At 45.4% G+C, this 22,173-nt stretch overlaps 1 protein-coding gene across 2 annotated transcripts in view; it reads left to right on the top strand.

The window, feature by feature from the left end:
• Window positions 1-21,086, top strand: part of LOC309331614 (outer mitochondrial transmembrane helix translocase-like) — a 57,770-nt gene extending 36,684 nt beyond the window's left edge. For both annotated transcript variants that reach the window (XM_081843945.1, XM_081843944.1), the window contains exons 6-10: window positions 5,983-6,089; window positions 6,912-7,001; window positions 10,651-10,701; window positions 14,653-14,828; window positions 17,259-21,086. In XM_081843945.1, coding sequence (XP_081700071.1) covers window positions 5,983-6,089; window positions 6,912-7,001; window positions 10,651-10,701; window positions 14,653-14,828; window positions 17,259-17,385 — 551 coding nt within the window. In that variant the 3' untranslated portion in view covers window positions 17,386-21,086. The remainder of the gene's footprint in view (window positions 1-5,982; window positions 6,090-6,911; window positions 7,002-10,650; window positions 10,702-14,652; window positions 14,829-17,258) is intronic.
• The last annotated feature ends 1,087 nt before the right edge of the window (window positions 21,087-22,173 follow it).

The raw sequence follows: 22,173 nt of genomic DNA, 5'->3' as shown, positions 1-22,173 counted from the left end.
TGCTACTTGTCCAAATTGTTCTATTCGCTCCTACTTCTACCAGAAGCACTACTACTACGAGGATACAGTGGTCCTCGAACCCCTTCCAATCTACGCCCCATGCTAAGGGATGAGGGTAGGGAGAGCAAGGATTACACACCTCCGTCATTGGTGCTGTGCAATGCCAGGTCCATAGGCAACAAAACCGCCACCATGCATGACTTTTTTGTCTTGCAGGGGATTGACCTGGCTTGCATGACAGAGACCTGGGTATGGGAAGGCGAAGTAGTCTCCCTACATGAGATAACACCCCCAGGTTTCTCTGTCCTCCATCAATCGCGGACTGTGGGTCGGGGGGGAGGAGTAGTGTTGTTATTCCGGGAGGATTGCTCTTCCAGAGCTCTGCCATCACCAGCGATCTCCGGCATTGAATGTGTTGGTCTCGTGTGGGGCACCAAGGAGAGCTTGGCTGTCTGGCTGGTGTACCGACCACCCAGAACACCTGCAGCCACCCTGTCAGACCTGCTGGAGGTGGTGGCGGGCTGGGCCTTGGAGTTCCCAAACCTACTGGTTTTGGGAGACTTCAACGTCCATGCCGATGCCGCTCCCTCCTCACAGGCCCTGGACCTAGTGACTTCCATTGCAACACTAGGGCTCTCCCAGGTTGTTTTGGGCCCCACTCATCAAGCAGGCCACACGCTGGATCTGATCTTTGGGGCTGGCATAGATGTGATCATGCTCCCTGCTGTGGAAGTGCCATGGTCTGATCACTACGCTCTGAAAGCCAAGATTGACTTCCCGCTCCTCCCTGGCTCGGGTGGCGAACCTATTTGGGCTCGTCCGCGAAAACTGATGGATCCTGATAGATTCCGACAAGCCTTGCAGAACCCTGCTCCTCCTGGCGACTCATTAGATGACCTTGTTGAGGACTGGAATAACCGGCTCTTGGCAGCCATTGATGAGATCGCGCCTAAGTGCCCTCTGCGACCCCGTCGAAACCGGGCCCCTTGGTTTACTGAGGAGCTCCGGAAAATGAAGCGGGATCTCAGACGGCTAGAGCGAGTATGGCGACGGACTCGTGATGGAACCTCAAGAACATCTTATAGGACGCTTATGAAAGCCTATGAGATGGCTATGAAAGCTGCTAAGAAATCTTACTTTGCAGCTTCCATTGCATCCGCTAGCTCTCGCCCGGCACAACTTTTTAGAATAATTAGGTCAATAACGTCCTTAGGAGGACAACCAAATTTAAGCACAAATTTGACCCACAGCTGTGAGGCATTCGCGAGTTTTTTTGCGGAGAAAGTCCTATTGCTCCGCCATGACCTCCCTACCAATTTAGATACAGTGACTGAACTGGAGGCACCTCGACTGACTTCAGGTCCAGTGTTGGACCATTTCGATCGGATACTCCCTACTGATGTGGATAGATTCCTCCAAGTTGGTAGGCCCACCACCTGCCTCCTTGATCCGTGCCCGTCTTGGCTGATTAGGGAGTGTCCAGATGTTGCGCGGACCCCCCTGGTTGAAATTATCAATTTGTCCCTTGACACGGGGACATTCCCAGGGGAACTGAAGGAAGCAGTGGTGTGTCCACTCTTAAAGAAAACTTCATTAGATCCCTTAGACCTATCCAATTACCGCCCAGTTTCAAATCTTCCATACCTGGGTAAGGTAATTGAGAGAGCGGTTGCTGAACAGCTTGGTAGGTTTCTGCAGGAAACATCGGCATTAGATCCATTTCAGTCCGGTTTCCGTCCTGGTTTTGGGACGGAGACGGCTCTGGTTGCCCTAACAGATGATCTCCGTAGACAACTGGATCGAGGCGGGTCAGGACTGCTGATCCTTTTAGATTTGTCAGCAGCCTTTGACATGGTCGATCATGATCTTCTGGACCACCGCCTCGCAGACGTGGGGATACAGGGCATAGCCCATAACTGGTTGTGCTCTTTTATCTCTGGTCGGGGACAGAGGGTGGCACTAGGGAGGGAAATGTCGTTGCGCCACTCCTTGGTGTGTGGAGTGCCGCAGGGTGCAATTCTCTCCCCGATGCTTTTTAACATCTTTATGCGCCCCCTTGCCCAGATTATCTGGAGCTTTGGGCTGGGCTGTCACCAATATGCTGATGACACTCAGCTCTATCTGCTGATGGATGGCCACACCGACTCGACCCCGAACACACTGACCAGATGCTTGGAAGCTGTGGCTGGATGGTTTCGTGGGAGCCGATTGAAACTAAATCCTTCGAAGACAGAGGTCCTATGGCTAGGTCAGGATGGCATGGGGATGAGGGACCAACTCCCTTCTCTTGCGGGGTCCCAATTAGTGCCATTGCCTTCCGTTAAGAGTTTGGGTGTAATCCTTGACGCCTCCCTTTCCATGGAGGCGCAGGTTACAGCAACAGCCAAGGCGATATTTTTCCACCTTTGCCGCATCAAGCAGTTGGTCCCTTACCTTTCGCGCCCCGACTTGGCCACAGTGATCCATGCGGTGGTCATCTCCAGGCTTGACTACTGTAATTCGCTCTACGCGGGGCTGCCCTTGAAGCTGTCCCAGAAACTCCAGCGGGTGCAGAATGCTGCAGCGAGGCTCCTCACGGGGTCTCTGCCATGGGAGCATATTCACCCAGTGCTTTTCAAGCTGCACTGGCTCCCGGTGGAGTACAGGGTCAGATTTAAGGTGCTGCTTTTGACCTTTAAAGCCCTTCACGGCCTAGGACCCTTGTACCTACGGGACCGCCTCTCCCGGTATGCCCCACGGAGAGCCTCAAGGTACATAAATAACAACACCCTAGTGGTCTCTGGCCCTAAGGAAGTTAGATTGGCTTCGACCAGAGCCAGGGCCTTTTCAACTCTGGCTCCGGCCTGGTGGAACGCTCTGCCTCATGAGACCATGAGATCTGGTCTCATGGTGGAACGCTCTGCCTCATGAGATCCCTGCAGGATCTGATTTCTTTCCGCAGGGCCTGTAAGACAGAGTTGTTCCGCCTGGCCTTTGGCTTGGAACCAATTTGATTCCCTCCCTCTCTTTTTATTTTATTTTTTCTTTTCCTTCTCCTCCTGCAATGAGGCTACATTTTAATATTTTAATGTTCCATTATTTTAATGTTGTATTTTATTTTTGTTTTTAAGTTGTAATCATTCGTCTTGTTTTTATTTTGCTTGTAAGCCGCTCTGAGCCCGGCCTTGGCTGGGGAGAGCGGGGTATAAATAAAAAATTATTATTATTATTATTATTATTATTATTATTATTATTATTACTATCCAGTTCTTCTACTGCACTAGATAACGGTTCTACTATTATAACTAGATCATCTGCAAAGGCTTTTAATTTATATTCTTTTCGACCAATATTAATTCCTTTTATCTTTTCTCTTGTTTTCATATTTCTCAACAAAATTTCCAGGACAGTTATAAACAATAACGGTGAAAGAGGGCAACCTTGTCTAGTACATTATGTTTCATCTGTCATTCAGGAAGAAAGCCTGCTTGGTCTTCATGTATCATACATTTTAGAACTCCATTCAATTTGCTACGATGCTTGCAAACATCTTATAATCATTATTTAACAGTGAGATAGACCTATAATTTTTAACCTGGGTTAAGTCTGCCTTCTGCTTAGGTATCAGCATGATAAATGCTTCTTTCCATGTACCTAGTATATCTCCCTTTTCAAAGATATTGTTCATCAGATCCATCAAAGGTGTCAATAAAATTTGACTTAATTTTTTATAATATTTTGCCGTGAATCCATCTGGTCCTGGTGCCTTTCCTATTTTAAGTCCATCATTGCTGCTTGTATCTTGTATGTTATTGGTTGATTCAGTCATACTTTTTTCTCTATTGGAAACTCCCGCAGGGTCCCTAGGCTGCGGATATCTGCTGGAAGCGCGGGGCGCTCTGCTTCAGTGCACCCCGTGCTCCGTGCAGCAGGCTGCTATCCTCAGCCTAGGGAGCCCTGCAGTAACTCCTGCAAGCTCCCCAGGCTTGCTGATAGCTTCCTGAAGCCTGGAGAGCGAGAGGGGTTGGTGTGCACCGACCCCTCTCGCTCTCCAAGCTTCAGCGAAAGCCTGTATTCGCCCCATAGGACGCACACAGATTTCCCCTTCATTTTTGGAGGGGAAAAAGTGCGTCCTATAGGGCGAAAAATACGGTAATTCAAAGGGGTCTTCTCCCCCCCCAAATAGAATAAGTCGTTAAGTGTCAGATAGGCAGGACGTCCGTATTAAATCCCAATACGATCAGGACTCGCTGTAGGGAAATTTATACAAACGTTACACTTTGGAAGTAAAGTCATTCACTTTAAAGTCTCTCTGAGCCGGGATTGACCTCCTTATTTTCACCTCACCACTTTGCTGAATCTTCCACTAATTTAGTCCACTACTTTCACTCTTCATTCAATTTTAGATTCAATTGTAAATATCATGGAAAATCTGTCACTCTATCCCATAGGAGCCTGAGGCTTCATTTCAGAGTTAGAAGATGACTCCTTAGTTCTCGCATCTCAATCTCACCAGTCTTCTCCACTCCTTTAAGGAGCGATTCGGACGGTGGAGAGAACGCTCCTGAGCGCAGCTGGGTACCCAACACCTGAAACGAACCTTTCGGGGTTGTTAGGAGTCCGCAGCACCTTTGCGTGACCCCAATTTCTCTATGAAATCGGACTTTCCCCGGAGACCTAAATCCACTCTCCTTCTTGGTCTGCAACAGACCGGAAGTCTGCGCTGTACAGTCTAGAACAGGGATCAACTTTTTCAGCAGACCTTGTGGGGGGCCGGAATATATTTCGGGGGTGGTGGTGAATTAATTCCTAGGCCCCACAAATAACCCAGAGATGCATTTTAAATAAAAGCACACATTCTACTCATGTAAAAATACACGGGCCGAATTTAGAAGGCGATTGGGCCGGATCCAGCCCTCGGGCCTTAGATTGCCTTCCCGTGATCTAGAAGGAGGAAGGGGTGTAGCTCAGTGGTAGGAGGCTGGGATTTTTCTAGCACAGACACTTCTTCTAAATAAATGTACCCAATGTAGCTAAAACCAGCAGATACCACTGCTTGTAAACCTCAGATTTCATCAGGCTTTAGGAAAACTCATCAATGGTCCAAGTGTCCTGCTTACATAGTTGGGACAACTGATGGTGTAAGGAAGCAAGATACCCATTGAAGCAGCAGACAAAAACAAGACAGAAACCTGTATCTCCCATCTCCTTAATTGCAACTGGAAATATTAGCAAGAACTCCTGAAAAACTATCAAAATGTCCACCAAATGCTAAGGATTAATATGGGCTGCAGCAGTGAACAAGGGCTGCTTATTGCTCACCTCTCCAGACTCGCATCCATACTTGATCACCCAGTTGTACATCTCTTAAACATGCCAGTCTTTGCCACTCTCCTTATGGTGAAGTATGTTGGTTGCTAGGTACGGAAACTGGTCAGAATGGAGGCTGGTGAATATTGGTGTAATGGCTGTTGATTTCACAAAAGCACTAATCACTCCCCTAAACCAGGACAGAGTGGGCTTCCTCTCTGTGGTTCCTAGAAGGAAGAGGGATTGGGTGATTCTGTCCAAGATTAAAGGTGGCATAAGGACATAAGAAGAGCCCTTCTTGCTCAGGCCAAAGGCTCATCTGTTCCAGTGCTCTGTTCTCACAGTGGTTCACCAGATGCCCATGTGAGGCCTGCATGTGGATTCTGAGTGCAACACACCCGCCCCACCTGCATCTCCTAGCAGCTAGTATTTGAAGACATATTGCAGCAGAGGTACAGCATAGCCATCATACCTAGCAGCCACTGGTAGCAGGTTCCCGATTCAACTGACCATGTTCTTCTCCCTCTTGCTCTTGCCAGCAACCATTCATAAGAGGGCAGAGAGATCTGCAAACATGTAGGACCTTCCAAATGAAATCACTGATGACCTAGAAAGAATCAGAATTCCACTGCATTTCAGCATTCAGAAGCCCAGTCCTTTTGGCTAAACTGTTCTTTTTCTCCCTCCTGTCAGATGCCTTCTTGAGGAACCGCTCCGAAGCTGACCATGAAGCCACTGCCATGATGAAAGCAGAGTTTATGAGCCTTTGGGATGGTCTGGAGACTGGAACCAATTGCCAGGTACCACCACCTAGCTCAGTTGATGCAAACAAGCCAGGGGCAACCAGTGCTCCTTCCCTCCTGTTATACATTTGCCTCTTCTAAGGTGATGCCTGCTCCATGCATGGGTCACCTAAAAAGTATGCTCTCTTATTTTAAAAAAAGAGTACAGGTGTTCCTTCCACTTACACTGGGGTTACATTCTGGGCCCCTGTGTGCATAAGCAAAAATTGCATAAGTGGGGAACACCCTTAAACACCCTTTAAACGCCACACTCTCTCCAATCCAGACAAAAAATACTGTATCTAAAAATAGCCACAACTAGAGTTGAAGCTCGGAGCCTGGAGGATGCAGGGGAAAGTGGTGGCTGCAGTGGCTGCTGTGCTACCCCGCATGTCAGCTGCTAGCCACATAGGCTGAGCAGCCTAAACAAAGCCGCACTGCACCTCCGGTCTCTTTGGGGCTTCCCCCACCCTCACTGAAGTCCTCTTCAGGCTCTGAGGGGAGACTTCTTACAAGTCACGAAGACTCTCCAGCTCTCTCTGGCCATTTCCAGGTTTGAATCAAATTACTTATTTATTTCTTTATTTGGGGGCACCGTGTGAATACATGTTTGCACATGAGTCAATCACGGGCAAGTGGGGGACACCTGCAGTAAGTTTAACTTGAAGTAGACCCACTGAAATAAATGGACCTGTGACTTAACTTCAATAGGTCTACTCTGAGTATGAGTAACATTGTTTTATTCATATAGTTTTATTCATATGCAATCATACGCAAATTTAACTGATCAGTTAAAACACAAGATCAATCAATGACCATCACAGTCCAATTGTGTTTCAGGTAATGGTGCTAGGAGCAACCAACAGACCACAAGATGTAGATCCAGCCATCCTGAGGAGAATGCCAACTACCTTCCAGATTGGCCTGCCTGTAAGCAAACCTTCCCTTCTAATAAATTCAGCTCACACCTGCTCCATGTCCACCTCTGCTATTGCACAGTGAGGTTTCCAGTTCAATATTGATTGGGTTATGCTTGAGGAAGATGCCAGAGAAATCACTGCATAACAGCCAGAACACAATTAAGAATTGCTTCCTGGTCCAAGTGCTAGAAAACAAGGCAATTAAACATGTGTCCAGCTGGTCTAGGAATGGTATTGAAGGACAGAGTAGAAGTCCCTCCAGTAAAAAAAAATAAATGAAAAAAATAAATTAACTTTTCCAAATGATCAGTGTCCCCACCGGGAGATGCAACAGCCCCACAAAAGATCACTTAAGACTGCAATTTTATGTAAGCATCAACATAGATCAGTATGAGGCTTTATAAGAGTTCAGGAAGTGAAATCCAGACTGCAAAAGGAGGGAAAGGTGCAGCTCCATTTTACTGAGGTACAATGCTTCATCCACAACAGAGGATACAATTCCTGTTCAAAGATGGCTCATTGCAACCTAAAGTACACCTTCAGGAAAGGGGAGTAGCTGATCCTCCCATATTCAGGCAGAAGTGAGTCTTTTCTGACCAGTCCAAGGCAATGCTTGACCACTGAAGCAGGCAGACAATTTTGCAGTGCAGGCAGATCTTCAAAGTCTTATCTTCTATAGATCTTATGCTAGAATCTTCTTGTGCTTGCAAAAACTGGCTGATATACTTGCATTATTTATTTAGCTCATCATAGCAGCTACCCAGCTGGTATGATGCCTGAATAAAATGCCCTTGTATAAAAGGAAGTCTCCCCCAAAAGACGAAACAAAGCCAGATGCAGACGGGGCCGTCTTTAGCATATGCGCCACCAGGGTGCAAAGATTCGCCCAGCGCCCCAAAATTTAGTTTAGCCCCCAAATTAACTTTTATTATGCTAATGCCAGATGCCACACTTTTTAAAAACAATTTCTCCAAACGAATTTGAACTGTAAGTGATGAAATTAAAATGCAATTTGAAAAGTTTCACTCGAGGTCAGCGGCACCTTTGACACGACTGATCTCGTGCGGCTTGCCTGCAGCCGGCAGGCACAAAACAACAACAAACCTCTGGTTACGTGAAACATATTCAATAAACACACAAGACGTAACTGGCTGTACGTTTGAAAAAATAATATATACTATTCATTGTATTGAATATTTCCAAAATATTAGCCTTGTTTCGCTGTCTTGGGCAAACTCATATATGATATCACAGGACAGCAGCTGTGCTATACAGGACTATGCTGTAAGATCCACTGTCCAAATATTCCAGAAATCCTTGTCTTAGACTCTGTGAAAGGATTCTGTGGAACTGCAACAACCTTTCGTGTGGATTGTTGGACTTTATGAACAGGCAGGTGGAATAGACACTTTCACATATATGGACCTTATGCATAAACGGATTAGAGAATGAACTGACCCACTGGGTCTTCTACTTTTTCCGTTGAACTTTGAGTCACTTCTGTTGAAATCTACAATTCAATACAATGAATAGTATATATTATTTTTTCAAACGTACAGCCGGTTACGTCTTGTGTGTTTATTGCAGCCGGCAGGCGGGCAGCGCAAGATCAGTCGTGTCAAAGGTGCTGCATAGCAGCTCGGTGCAATACGTAACATAATATTTTGTAAGAGTTAATGTCGCGTGCACGGCACTGTTGAGAATGACAAGTGCTGCCGCTGGCTCGTCTGACAAGCGCCGCCATTGTGAATGACAAGCACCACCGCTGGCACAGCGCATCTTTGGTAAATGAGCGCACAAAGTTGAAGTCCTTTAGTGAAACAGTAGGTATACATTTCGGTAATACCTAGGTATATATGTATTTTGTTTTTCTAGCTTGATCAAAATTATGTATTGTTTCATAACACGTAGCTAGTTAAGAGCTTGGGCGGCTTCAGCAGTGAGTGCCTGGTGCCCCCAGAATTTGGAGCCCAGGTGCCCCACACCCCTTGCACCCCCAGGTAAAGATGGCCCTGGATGCAGATTATGGGGAGTGCACTGGGCACGGAGCCTCAGGGGTGTCACTGTGTTCGCTGAAGCTATTATTTAGAATGGAGCATGGGGGGCACTGAATTTTGGCATCATGCAGGATGCCACTGAAATTTGAGACCCCAAGGTCTGCCACTGACAAAGCCATGATCTTTATCCTAGTTTTTGAATATCTGACTATCTCCCTCCTCACCCATTGTGATCTTGACTTCTTCCTGACACACACCCTTTCAGATTCTTCCAAATCCGCATGACCTTTCTGAATGTTTAGCCTGGAGAAGAGGAGGTTAAGGGGTGATATGATAGCCATGTTCAAATATATAAAAGGATGTCACATAGAGGAGGGAGAAAGGTTGTTTTCTGCTGCTCCGGAGAAGCGGACACGGAGCAATGGTTCCAAACTACAAGAAAGAAGATTCCACCTAAACATTAGGAAGAACTTCCTGACAGTAAGAGCTGTTCGACAGTGGAATTTGCTGCCAAGGAGTGTGGTGGAGTCTCCTTCTTTGGAGGTCTTTAAGCAGAGGCTTGACAACCATATGTCAGGAGTGCTCTGATGGTGTTTCCTGCTTGGCAGGGGGTTGGACTCGATGGCCCTTGTGGTCTCTTCCAACTCTATGATTCTATGATTCTATGATTCTATGAATGTACTTCAAATATCAGCTCAGCATTCTATTCTAGAGACACTGTTACATATTCTGTCCATATTTTATGTTTTTGTTAATTGCAAGCACAAGCATAAAGCCTTCACCTCTACACAATTACTTGAGAGTAAAAAGACCCACTAAGCTCAGTGGAGACTTTCTTCTGAGTCAACATGTAAGGATTGCACTGTTAGTAGATGCATGTATACCTTAACTGGCTTTCAACCCATGACACGACTAGTTCCTGCTTCATAAGGCAGGATATGCATGAGGTTCATGTACCTTTTCCTTCACAAGCCATGACTCAGCTGTTCACCAAAGCTGCCCATTATGTGCAAACTCAGGAATATGATTAATGGCTCAGAAAGAAGCCAGGGTGTTAAGTCCATTGGCATTGCCTCCTTCTCTGACACCCAGGAGGAAATGCCGTTTCTGGGATCACATCTGCTGCAATACATACCAGTACACTTCCTTCTTAAAAACTATTGGTTTATTCCTATGCAAAATGAGGCTATTTACTCCAATATTCAATCAAAATATCATCAATTAGGATTGATTTAATTCAGGGGGTGGAGAAAGTGTGGCCTCCCCAGATGCGGCTGAATTACTGACCATGTTGGCTGGGGCTGATGGAGCTGGAGTCCGAGATCTGGGGCCACAGGTTACAACTAGGTAAGCCCTGTAAAGTGCTCTCAACACCTGGAAGCACTAGACAAGTACAGATCACTCTCTTGTCAGCGACAGTACATTTCTGGAGATGTAATTTGGTTTGTCCCCAAAGACCTCCCTCTTAATTCCTATCCTGCCTTTCATGAAACCCACTGTGGCACACCTGGGCTTCCATGGAGTTTTCCATCCAGGCACAGACCAGACCCAGATCTGTTTAGCTTCAGTAAGGTTGCTGTATCATGTGCTTGGCCAGTTCTTAGGTCCACCTCCAGATCAAAGCATACTGGTCTCATTCTCTTCTGCTGTTTCTTCTGTTAGGCACAAAGGCAGCGGCAGGATATTCTGAAGCTCATCCTTGCTGGAGAAAATGTAAGTTTCCCTCTCTCCCTGCCATACCCCCCCCCATTGCAGCCTGATTAGATAGATAGATAGATAGATAGATTCTTTATTGTCATTACACAAGTGCAACATTGCACAGTGCAACGAAATTGGATGCCATCCCTTAAAAAAAACAACAAAAGCAAAACAGCAACAACAACCAAACAAACCACATTCCAGCCACACCCACACCCACACCCATCAAACTTCCAGGTCACACTATCGAGTTACAGCATTCAAAAAGGCCACAGCTCTTGGATAGAAACTATTTTTCAGTCTATTTGTCCTTGACTTGATGTTTCTATATCTCCTGCCAGAAGGCAGTAGTGCAAACAGACTGTATCCCGGGTGAGATGAATCCTGCAGGATGTTGTTTGCTTTCCTAAGACAACGGGAACCGTACAGTTCTTCCAAAGATGGGAGAGGATGACCAATAATCCTTTGGGCTGTGGTTATGACCTTCTGGAGCACCTTCTTCTCCCTAGCTGTACAACTGGAGAACCAAGCACAAATACAGTATGTGAGAATGCTCTCTATGGAGCCTCGGTAGAAGGACACCAGCAGTTTCTCACTCAGATTGTTCTTCTTTAAAAGTCTGAGGAAATAAATTCTCTGCTGAGCCTTCTTCACCAGAGCAGTGGTATTTGCGCTCCAAGTCATGCCCTGATCGATAGTCACTCCCAAAAACCTGAATTCCGCCACCCTATCCACCCGTTCCCCGTTGATATACAAGGGCTGAATGACCGCCTTTTTTGTCCTGTAATCCACCACCAATTCCTTGGTCTTAGCTGTATTAAGAGCCAGATTGTTCTCTCCACACCAAACACAGAGCCGCTCCACCTCGTCCCGATAGGCGGACTCATCCCCTCCTGAAATGAGCCCCACCACCGTAGTGTCATCAGCAAACTTGATGATTTTGTTGCTGGAATAGATGGCTGTACAGTCATACGTGTAGAGAGTAAAGAGCAGGGGACTCAACACACAACCCTGTGGTGAGCCGGTGTTAAGGCTAAGGGCTTTGGACATATGTGACCCTACTCTAACCCTCTGAGAACGTTCTGACAAAAAATCCAAAACCCAGAGACAGGTGGAGTTGGAGAGTCCAATCGCCTCTAGCTTGGACACCAGTCTATGGGGGAGGATAGTGTTAAAAGCAGAGCTAAAATCCACAAACAGCAGCCTCACATAACTCCCCGGCTGCTCCAGATGGGACAGAGCAGCATGGAGAGTGGTGGTGATAGCGTCTTCTGTGGATCTATTTGCCCTGTATGCAAACTGGTAGTTGTCAAAAATTGGTGGAAGACAGGAAATAATGTGACGGCGCACCAGTTTCTCAAAACACTTCATGATGATTGGAGTCAGTGCAACTGGTCTGTAGTCATTCAAACTACTGATAGTGGGTTTTTTAGGCAGAGGAACAATAGTTGACGACTTCAGGCAGGGTGGGACAATAGACTGGTGTAAGGACTTGTTGAAGATCTTAGTAAAGACCCTCGCCAGCTGATCCGCACAGCCCTTCAACACCTTTCCAGTGATGCCATCAGGTCCAGCAGCCTTCCTCGGATTCACCATCCTCAATACCTGTCTCACCTCGTGCTCCTCTACAGTGAATGAGGGGCCCCTATGGGCTGGTGGCTGTAATACCGACGTCTCAGGTGGCTCCCTCTCGAAGCGAGCAAAGAAGAGGTTAAGCTCCTCCGCCAGCAAAGGGTCACCGTCGACAGCACCAAGGTTAGGTTTGTAGTTGGTAATATGCTGAATCCCCTGCCACATCTGTCTTGTGTTGTTGCTCCTTAAATTATCCTCAATCCTCTGTCTATAATCCAGTTTCGCCCGTCGAATACCCCTCTTCAAGTTTGCTCTTGCCACACTGTAAAGCTGCACCTCGCCCGACCTGAAAGCCCTGTTTCTTTCCCGCAACAGGCACTGGACCTCTCTATTCATCCAGGGTTTCTGATTGGGGTAAAACCGGATGGATTTATTTACTGTGACAGTGTCTGTGCAGTGATTGATATAGCACAGAACTGCCGCCGTGTGCTCCTCCAGGTCTGAACGATCGAAAATATCCCAATTGGTTCTCTCAAAACAGTCCTGCAGCTGGTGAATAGCACCTTCAGGCCAGATTTTAACAGTCCTTGATATTGTGGGAGCCCGTTTCCTGAGTGGGATATATGCTGGTACCAGGAACAGAGACATATGGTCGGACTGGCCCAAATGTGGCAACTGTAAAGCCCTATAGCCGTGATTTACATTCGAATAAACTTTATCCAGTGTCTTGTCTCCTCTTGTGGGACATTTCACATGCTGATAGAGCGTTGGGAGCACTGTTTTAAGTTCAACATGGTTGAAGTCTCCCGCAATGATGTGCACAGCTTCAGGATACTTGTCTTGCTGGCTGCTGATAAGGCTCTGCAGACATCCCAAAGCCAAGTTGGCATTAGCATCTGGTGGCACGTACACACCAGTTAGCATAACAGCTGTGAACTCCCTAGGGAGATAGGCTGGTCTACATTTAACAGCCACATATTCCAAATCCGGTGAACAGTGACTGCCCACAGTCTTAGAATTTTTAGACCAGCACTTGTTCACATATACACACAGCCCCCCTCCTTTGGTTTTTCCGAAGTCCATGCTTCGGTCATGACGATGTACCGCACAGCCTTCCAACTGAATAGCTATGTCTGGTATGGACGGTTGAAGCCATGTTTCAATGACAAATAAAACGCAGCAATCTTTTACAAGGCTGTTCTTTGCTGCCTGCAGCCGCAATTCATCCATTTTGTTGGCAAGAGATCTCACATTAGCAAGAAATATGCTAGGGAGTGGTGGTTTAGATGGACTCCTCTGCAATCTTACCAGGACGCCGGCCCGACAACCCCTCCTTTGCCTCCTGTCTCTACGCCGCCTTCGCCTCCTCCCTGGAGGCATAGTAATCCATGGAGAGCCCGGTGGCCTGGCTACTCCCACAGGAACGGTATCTGGGCGAAAATAATCAGCTCTTACAGCTTGTTCACACTGTAACCCGACCTTCAGAAGTTCCTGCCTGCTGTAAATCTTTCTTGCCCGGCCAGACATACTCAGAACAAGTAAAAATAAACAAAAACAAAACGCTGAAAAACAAAGGGAGAGCACTAAGCCACAGCGTCTGTGCGCACCGCCATCTTGGCTGACAGTTGATGACAGTTGATAGATGATAGATCTAAATAATCAGCTCTTACAGCTTGTTCACACTGTAACCCGACCTTCAGAAGTTCCTGCCTGCTGTAATCTTTCTTGCCCGACCAGACATATGGGTAAAAGGGTAAAGTTAAAGGGACCCCTGACCATTAGGTCCAGTCGTGGCCGCCTCTGGGATTGCGACGCTCATCTCGCTTTATTGGCCGAGGGAGCCGGGGTACAGCTTCCGGGTCATGTGGGCAGCATGACCAAGCCGCTTCTGGCGAACCAGAGCAGCGCACGGAAACACTGTTTACCTTCCCGCCGGAAGGTATATTTATATACTTGCACTTTGACGTGCTTTCGAACTGCTAGGTTGGCAGGAGCAGGGACCGAGCAACGGGAGCTCACCGTGTCGTGGGGATTCGAACCACCGACCTTCTGATCGGAAGTCCTAGTCTCTGTGGTTTAACCCACAGTGATTAGGGGAAGGTGGGATAACTTTTAAGTGCAGGAGCTCATTGTGATGAACCCCACAGATATGCTCTTGGAAAGTCCAAATATGCAAGCAGCTCAGTTAATTCCTATTTACACATGTATGCAAACATGCCCCCCCCAAATCAGCAGCACAGCATAACACTAAATTTATTAAGATCAGCCAAGTCATAGATGTTTACCCAGACAGATTCAAGGCTGTGCAGCTGCCAGTACTACCACAGAGTTGCCTAGGGAGCATGTGTGACTCTCCATATTTAACCCAGAGGGGATCCTTTGCCTTTGAAACAGATGAGCAATGCTGTGAACTTGAAAGAGCTGGCTGAGAAAACAAAAGGTTACTCAGGAAGTGACCTGCGGGAATTGTGCCGGGATGCTGCCATGTATCGTGTGCGTGATTATGTCCGCAAGCAACAAATGAAGCAGATTGCTCGGATGCTCCATGATACAGACAGTGGGGAAGAAAGGTACGAGCTTCACTCAACTCCCGTTCCTCTTTGCTTCTAACTTTTCATAGTTCTGGGTCTGTTTCTCAGCCTCATTTGCCTTGCTCGTTTTAACAGAGAATGCTCTGAATGAAAGATGGTTTTTTTGTCATGCATACATGCCTAGGTCTTGAGATCTTTATCGGATGCACTTCTCTGGGTTTTCCCACCTGATAGAAGTGAGCTGAGTCATGACCAGAGTGAGCCCTTCCTTAGGGAATGCAGGTGCCAGATGAGCCTCTCTGAAGCCTGCATTCCCTGGTCAGAATCTTGGGAACTATGGTTTACCCATCACAGAGCTACCATTCCCAGTATCTTACCAAACTAGTTCCCAAGCTTAGGAGGAGAGGAGAGAGGAGCTTTAAATGCATGTTATGTATGCAGCCTTTGTTCTCCCAGATCCCTTAATTTTAATACATACATCTATTTGGAATATCAATACCTTGCACATCCCGTTTTTATATTCATTTTAAATTGTTTTAGCTGCTGTGCTTATCCAAGTTTTAGTGTTTTATTGTCTACAGTTTTGAATTTTATCTGTATACTTACAAAAGAACTTAAATTATACAAATAGAATGAATTAATAACCAGAAGGTTCTGGGCTCAAATTATTTGGGCCATGGATTTCAGAAGTATGAAAATATGGGCTAAACTCCAATTGTCCAAATGAAATCCATACATCTAAGCAAGTCTATCAGTGCAATGGAGGAGGGCTAAATTGCAGAAGACTTAAAAGGTGATCGCCCTTTTAAAATTTATTTATTGATACTTATTCAAAAATATACAAAAGTTCACACCCATTATGAAGTATATTTTTATAACACACTGAAATAAAACAGCTACTTAATCTAATCTTTTAAAAGTCTCAAATGACAGGGTTATGGTCTGTAAATGTCTTTGGTAAGATGCTGACTTTATACACCTCTGTGGTCAACGTTTTAGACAACCAAGCCATGTCCAGTCTTGAATGTGATCTGTATCTTTCATGTGTGTAAATTCTTTAGCATCTCCATTCTTATATCTCCAAATATCTACAAGTTCTAACTTTTCAATCAATTTTTGAAAAGAATTGGGCTGTTTGCCTTGTGAACTTGTAATCTTTTCCTCTGAAATCCTATCCTGTGTAGGGGAGACAACTCCATGCCAATCTCCATAAGGCACCAGTTCTCATATGGATAATCCATCAGTTGATAAAAAGCTGGTTTCTTTTCATTTGTGACATACTTATGAAAAGGTGACTTTAAATTAACATACGGTAACTGTTTATAGAGCTCTTTTCAACATTACGTTTAGCAGTGCAGGAGCCGTTCCTATATAAAAGTTGCTTCCTGTGGAAATCTGAGGCCATGTAGGAGAAGCCTCTGCTGCAGTTCCTTCTCATGCTGCTGTTATTCCTCCGTAGATCTGTCTGGAGGAACCCAGGAGTTGTGTTAGGATCCTTACAACAAACCTGCACGTTGGGCAGTATTAGAAACGTAGAAAATGGTCTGAAATCCAGTCAGATTTTTTTATCCATCTAGCTCTGTTGTGTTTACAGGGCACAATGACCTGTAAATGACCAGCAGCATTTCAGACAGGTGTCTTTTACAGCTAGGGACTGAACTGGGGATCTTTTGCAGGCAAAGCATAGGCACTACTGAGCTAGGGCTCTGCTCACTATTATCAAGCAGGGCAAGAGGAGCCATGCTTTAGCCCAGGGAGGGGGGAACTGTGCCCCTCCAGATGTTGTTGGATTCCAGTTCCCATCAGCCCCCACCAGCATGGGTAATAAGGATGATGGAGGCCAGCTTCTAGAGACACAGGTTTCTTATTCCTCCTACAGCACCTCCATTAATAACCAGTCAATGTTAGAAGGGGCCCCAAGTTTAGTGGTGGAGTCCATTATTGCCATTGAGCTTGGAATGGTACTGCTGAAATGAGTCCAATGGTCATTTCAGCTCTGCCATTCTATAACATTTATTTCTATTCAGAAACAGTTTACAAAAAGCAAAACAGAACCAAGTCACAGCACATCAAGAAATAGTAGAGGTGCCATAGGTTAATGGTAAAGCACACATGTTTGCATGTGAGAAGTCCCAGGTTCCACACTTGGCACCTGCAGTTAAAAGGATCAGGAGACAGGAGATGACAACCATCTCTCTCTGCCTGGGACCTTGTGCCAGTCAGAGTAGACGATACTCAGCTAGACAAATATTCTGACCTGGTAGCAGCCAGCTTCCTATGTTCCTAAATCAAGGCAATTTGAAACCAAAAAGTGTAAAATAAAGCTAATCTATAACCCACAGACTCAATAAACGTGGGAAAAACACTGAAGATACAATGGAAGATGATGGCAGGCATTTTAGGGAGCAAAGAACTGTGGGCAGAGACAAAAGAACCAACAGGCAGTTGACTTATTTATTTTGCATCCAGTGACTTGGAAGAGGAACGGTTGCGGCCACTGACCCAGCTTGACTTGTTGTTTGCCCTAGAGAAGATGGAGGAGTCCAAGGGTGCGTCGACTGCTGTGCCGACACTAGAAGAACCGGCTTTGGACTAAGCTGCTGGACCATGCAGCTGAGAGACTGGAGACCATCAACTTAGAATAGGGTGCACAGAGGTTCGATTGACTGTTCACTGTATTTTTACTAGGCTGGAGACAAAGGCTGTATATGTATACGTGTGAGATGATAGAGAGATAGTCACAGAACACAGGCTCAGCACTTAGGAGGAAAGGTGAAAGGAAAGGGAACGTGGGCCAAGCACACCCACCTTGGGGGGAGGGAGACATAGCAGGCACTTGGTAGGAATGGAGAAACTCATCTCAAAAGAAAGAAGTCAGTGCAGTTAACATTTGTGGGGGGAGGGACGTGTCACAGCTTTTCTAGAGGTTGTAAGATGAGGGGAGCCGTGTAAGACAAGTGAGAAAGGACAACCACCAGTAAAACCCAATTTGGAGCTATTATTGTGTAAGTGAGTGGCAAGGTATGCTTATAAAGTAGGCCTGCTCATAATACAAGAGGGCACTAAAACAAATGCCTAGGACTAAGCAAGTATTTATTTCTGTTCCAAGTTTGCTGGCTGAGCCATCCTGAACATCTGTGCACATGGCTCTTTACAAAAGAAGTCTTTTTTTAGGTAGCTCATCTCCTCTACAGGTTCATACACAAAAGCATTTAAAACCTAGAAATACAGAACTGGAAATATTTCATTGCCTTTTTTTGTCTTGGCTGCTTCCTTCTCACAGTGAAATCTGGTGCCTCATGAAGGGTGTGGAGTCTGGATTATTCCTGCTTTTTTACTTTAGATAATGATTCAAGTGCTCATAGCTGACAAATTATGCACCACAGCATGTAAGCAGTTGGGGAAGGCCACATCCCCTGTGCTTGCTGTACTTTGCCACTGCACTTAATACCTTTTACATATAGGTAGCTTACCATGGTTTGCAATCAATAATAATAATAATAATAATAATAATAATAATAATAATAATAATCTATTTATATCCCGCCCAAACTGGGCTCAGGGAGGCTAACATTAAAATATATAATACATTAAAACATAAAATCCAGCAATCAACTGAAATACAGCTTAGAATCAGATTAAAATCAACGTAAATCAGAATAGGGAAAGCCACTTGTATCATTCTGCCAAGTGGTAAGGAAAATGTTAATTCGTTCTGGAGGTCCGTTCTTAAACTGAAACTGTTCTTAACCTGAAGCACCACTTTAACCAATGGGGCCTCCTGCTGCTGCCGCGCCGCTGGAGCACGATTTCTGTTCTCATCCTGAAGCAAAGTTCTTAACTCGAGGTACTATTTCTGAGTTAGCGAAGTCTGTAACCTGAAGCGTATGTAACCTGAGGTACCACTGTACAGGTTATTGAATGCAGATGTGCAGCAAAATGGTTGCCTCTAAGTGTTCACTGGCTACAAAATGCAATGGGATGTATAGAAAACAAATGACCCTAGAATATTTAATTTTATTAATTTAGAAGGATTTCTAAACCACTTAATATTTATAATATGTAAGCAGTAAAGCAAGACAGGCCAACCTGATTTGTCCAGTAGACACAAACATTATGACATCACAACCAGAAAGACTCTAACTGCTTCCAGAGTTCTAGAGCAAGGGGCAAAAAGGTTATGAAAAGGAGGTGTTTACTGCCAGCCGTGACTACTGATAGGTGGTATCAAGGAGACTGCTGCAGGAGACTTTTTGTGCCCAAAAACTTGATCGCAAGCTATCCTTGGCTGAGACACCAAAAGACACGTACCTCAGTGCTAGAAGGAAACACTCTCTGTAAGTAATCACCATCCTACTGCTTCAGCCTACAACACTCGTCTTCCCAGGCACATGCCATGGACAGAAAGGACACATAACAGCTCCTGCTCATCTAATGACCAACCTCCAACTAGAGATTCTAAAGAAGCAACCTACCCCTAAAAGGAGAGCTTGTCTTTATCCCTCCTACTCAACTGGCTGCAGGGTACATCTTACCATAACAGACTCTTAAATCACAAAATGACTGTCTGGCAGAGGTATATCAACAGCATCATGAGAGATGGGATTTGCTGGGATGCAGCAGTTGTCTCTATAGCTCAACAGCAACTCCTAGGTGCTCACCGAAGTGGCATATTGACCAGAGTGACCAAGCCAGAGATCCAAGCTCTCCTTGGTAGGAACAGAGACATCCTCCTCACACAAGGGTTGACCCTTGGTGGGCTCAAATGTCTGGTCATACGTGACAACCTCTATACTGATGCCCATCAATACACCATGGATCTCCGGACCAAGCTGTATGGGGACAATGGAGACAGCTGCACCCATGCCATCACTGTAGTCCTGGTCAACCCTGTATGCCTAATACTCATTGGCCGGAAAGGGGTTCAGGGAGGAACGCTGAATATTAAGGCTCTTCAGACTGCACGGTATATCAAAGACAACTTGCATCATTAAATGTGTCCTATGGGTGATCAGCACATACTTCCTTTACCATTGCAACTTCCAAATGGTGACAGTTTCCTTTTTCTCTTGAGGCATTCTTGAAAGGAAAAGCGCCAACAACTTCTGGAAGAGGAGCAGAAGCCCCACAGAAGTGCTGGTGAAATTGTGGGGGTCTAGGTAGGCCAAAGCAGGCAATCACAAAGAATCTTGCACAGCTAGAGGCGGAACTAGAATCACAACACTAAACAGATCTATAAATTTAAAGCTGAAGACAGATAGCTTAGAATATTCTGCAACCTTTCACCCCAAGTTTTCAGTGGGAGAAAGGATTCTCACTGCAAAATGCCAAGCAGTAAAGCAGTGGAATTAACCACTGATTTTGTTATGCCCATTTAGGTTCTTTTAATTTGTTTAGGTGTTTTAACCTAGATGAGACCCAGTGTGCTCCAGGGAAGGCACAAATAAACCTCAGACAACCAATATTAGATTTCTCTATAATAGTGTATTCTTGTTTAAAAAGTAAAGTCAAGACAGGGAATATGCACTCATACGAACATCCATGCACACACATCCATACGCACCACTCTTCACTGGACTGATCAGACCCAGTAAGAGCTTGGGTGACCAGACAACGGGATCCCGTCTGCGTCTGGCAAACAACTTTGGGGAGACGAAAATGAATAAAGGAAGCAGCCATTCGCATACAATCTTCCAAATGATAATTGAAAGCAGAGAGACGGATAGCTCAAGCAGAACCTGAAACAACGCATAAAAGAACTGGCACAGATCGTTTCAGAGAAGAATGCTCTTCAAAAGGAGGAGGAGAAAGTAAGGATTCTTACTGAGATGCTGGTGATGTCAACTTCTGCATCATCGGAAGAGTTCAAGGTTTGACAGAGGAGTAGAGTGACCTGCGGACCAAGAACAATAAACCAGGAAGGAGGGGAATGTCTCCCGGGAAGCTTTTCCCCAAAAGCCAAACAGTTTAAAAGGTCTTTGCCTTGTCCAGCAGAGTTGAGAGTCTGTATCCTCAGAGTTTTCCGAATATGAAGATCAATGGATGACAGCCAGTGTTACAATTCCTGAAGAATAACAGATTCCAAGGTCTGAGGTTGGTTTGGAGGAAGTAATGTCAGAAGACTTGCAGATCAAGGAGCAAAAGAATAAAATTGAAGCACTGGAAAACAATGTTAGTGAGCTAAAAAAGATTTTGAATAACTTGGGGGCCGAAATGGAATAAATGAAGCAGGCTCTCAGTGATGCTGAGGCAGCAGCACTGGATTCCAAGGGAGAATCTTCATTCCTCAGGAGTGAACATATAGCACTAAAAGAAAAAGAAAAAAATGCTCTTCCAGAGTTTTGCAGATTCTGTCATGCTTTGTGCAATCCTAGCAGATGAGAGGGATAATGCTCTCACAGGACAAAAAGCCTTAAAAGTAGAACTAGAAAACCTGCGACTAGAGAAAGAGCAGCTGATATGTGAGCTCAGAGAGCTGAAGGAGAACATATTCACTTATGAGTTTGTGGCTTTTGAAAGAGAGCAAGAGAGTTTGAAGCTGAAAAACCAAGAGCTGGAAAATGCCATGAGTGAATTGAGGAGAAATTCCCAGGATAAAGAAAGGATAAAACATGATGGCAACAGAGCTCAAAGTGCGAGCTTCCAAGAATGAGGTGGTCTGCCTTGAGGCTGTGTTAGAGGAGAACTGCCTAGAAAGTGCACTTGCAGAGAAGCAAACTCTCAAGGCCAAACTTGATGAAGGTGCTGAATCGAACAAGGATGAAATTGAGGACCTCAAAACTTGGCTTGCTAAAGCAGACATGGCGAGAACGAAACAGTGCAAATATTTTGATCGAAAACTGGCTAATGCAAAAGCTCTTGCAGAGCACAGAGAGGAGAAGGTGAGAAAACAAAAACTTCACAGAGTGCAACAAGAGCAGGAGGTGACTGCAGACACAAAGTCTTTAGGTGTCCAGTCCACCGACAAAGCAGCAGAGACTACAAAGAAAACTATAAAGCACTGGCTTGCAGAAGACTCATACAAGGACGTTTCTGAATGCATGACACAATAATAAATTTCCAAGTCAGCATTATTGCTAATCAAATTGTGATCATGTTGCTCTTCTGGCGTGGGTGCCATCACTGCTGCAGCTCCAAGAGGAAAAGTCGTCCTTGTCCTTGCTCGGCGTTACACTGGAAGCAAAGCTGTTATTGTTAAGAATATTGATGATGGTACATTCTGGTGGCTGGCACTGATCGCTACCCACGCAAAGTGACAGCCAGCATGGGCAAGAGGAAGATTGCCAAGCGTTCCAAGTCCTTTGTGAAGGTCTACAGTTTGCACCAATAAATATTTTTAAGAACCCCCCCCCAAAAAAAAAACTGTGTTCATGTTTTTCATACT

The sequence above is a fragment of the Podarcis erhardii genome (genome assembly GCF_964252035.2).
Source record: "Podarcis erhardii genome assembly, chromosome: 16".
Classification (NCBI taxonomy): domain Eukaryota; kingdom Metazoa; phylum Chordata; class Lepidosauria; order Squamata; family Lacertidae; genus Podarcis; species Podarcis erhardii.
Note: the sequence above shows the minus strand (reverse complement) of the source record. Positions and strands in the feature narration are given on the sequence as shown.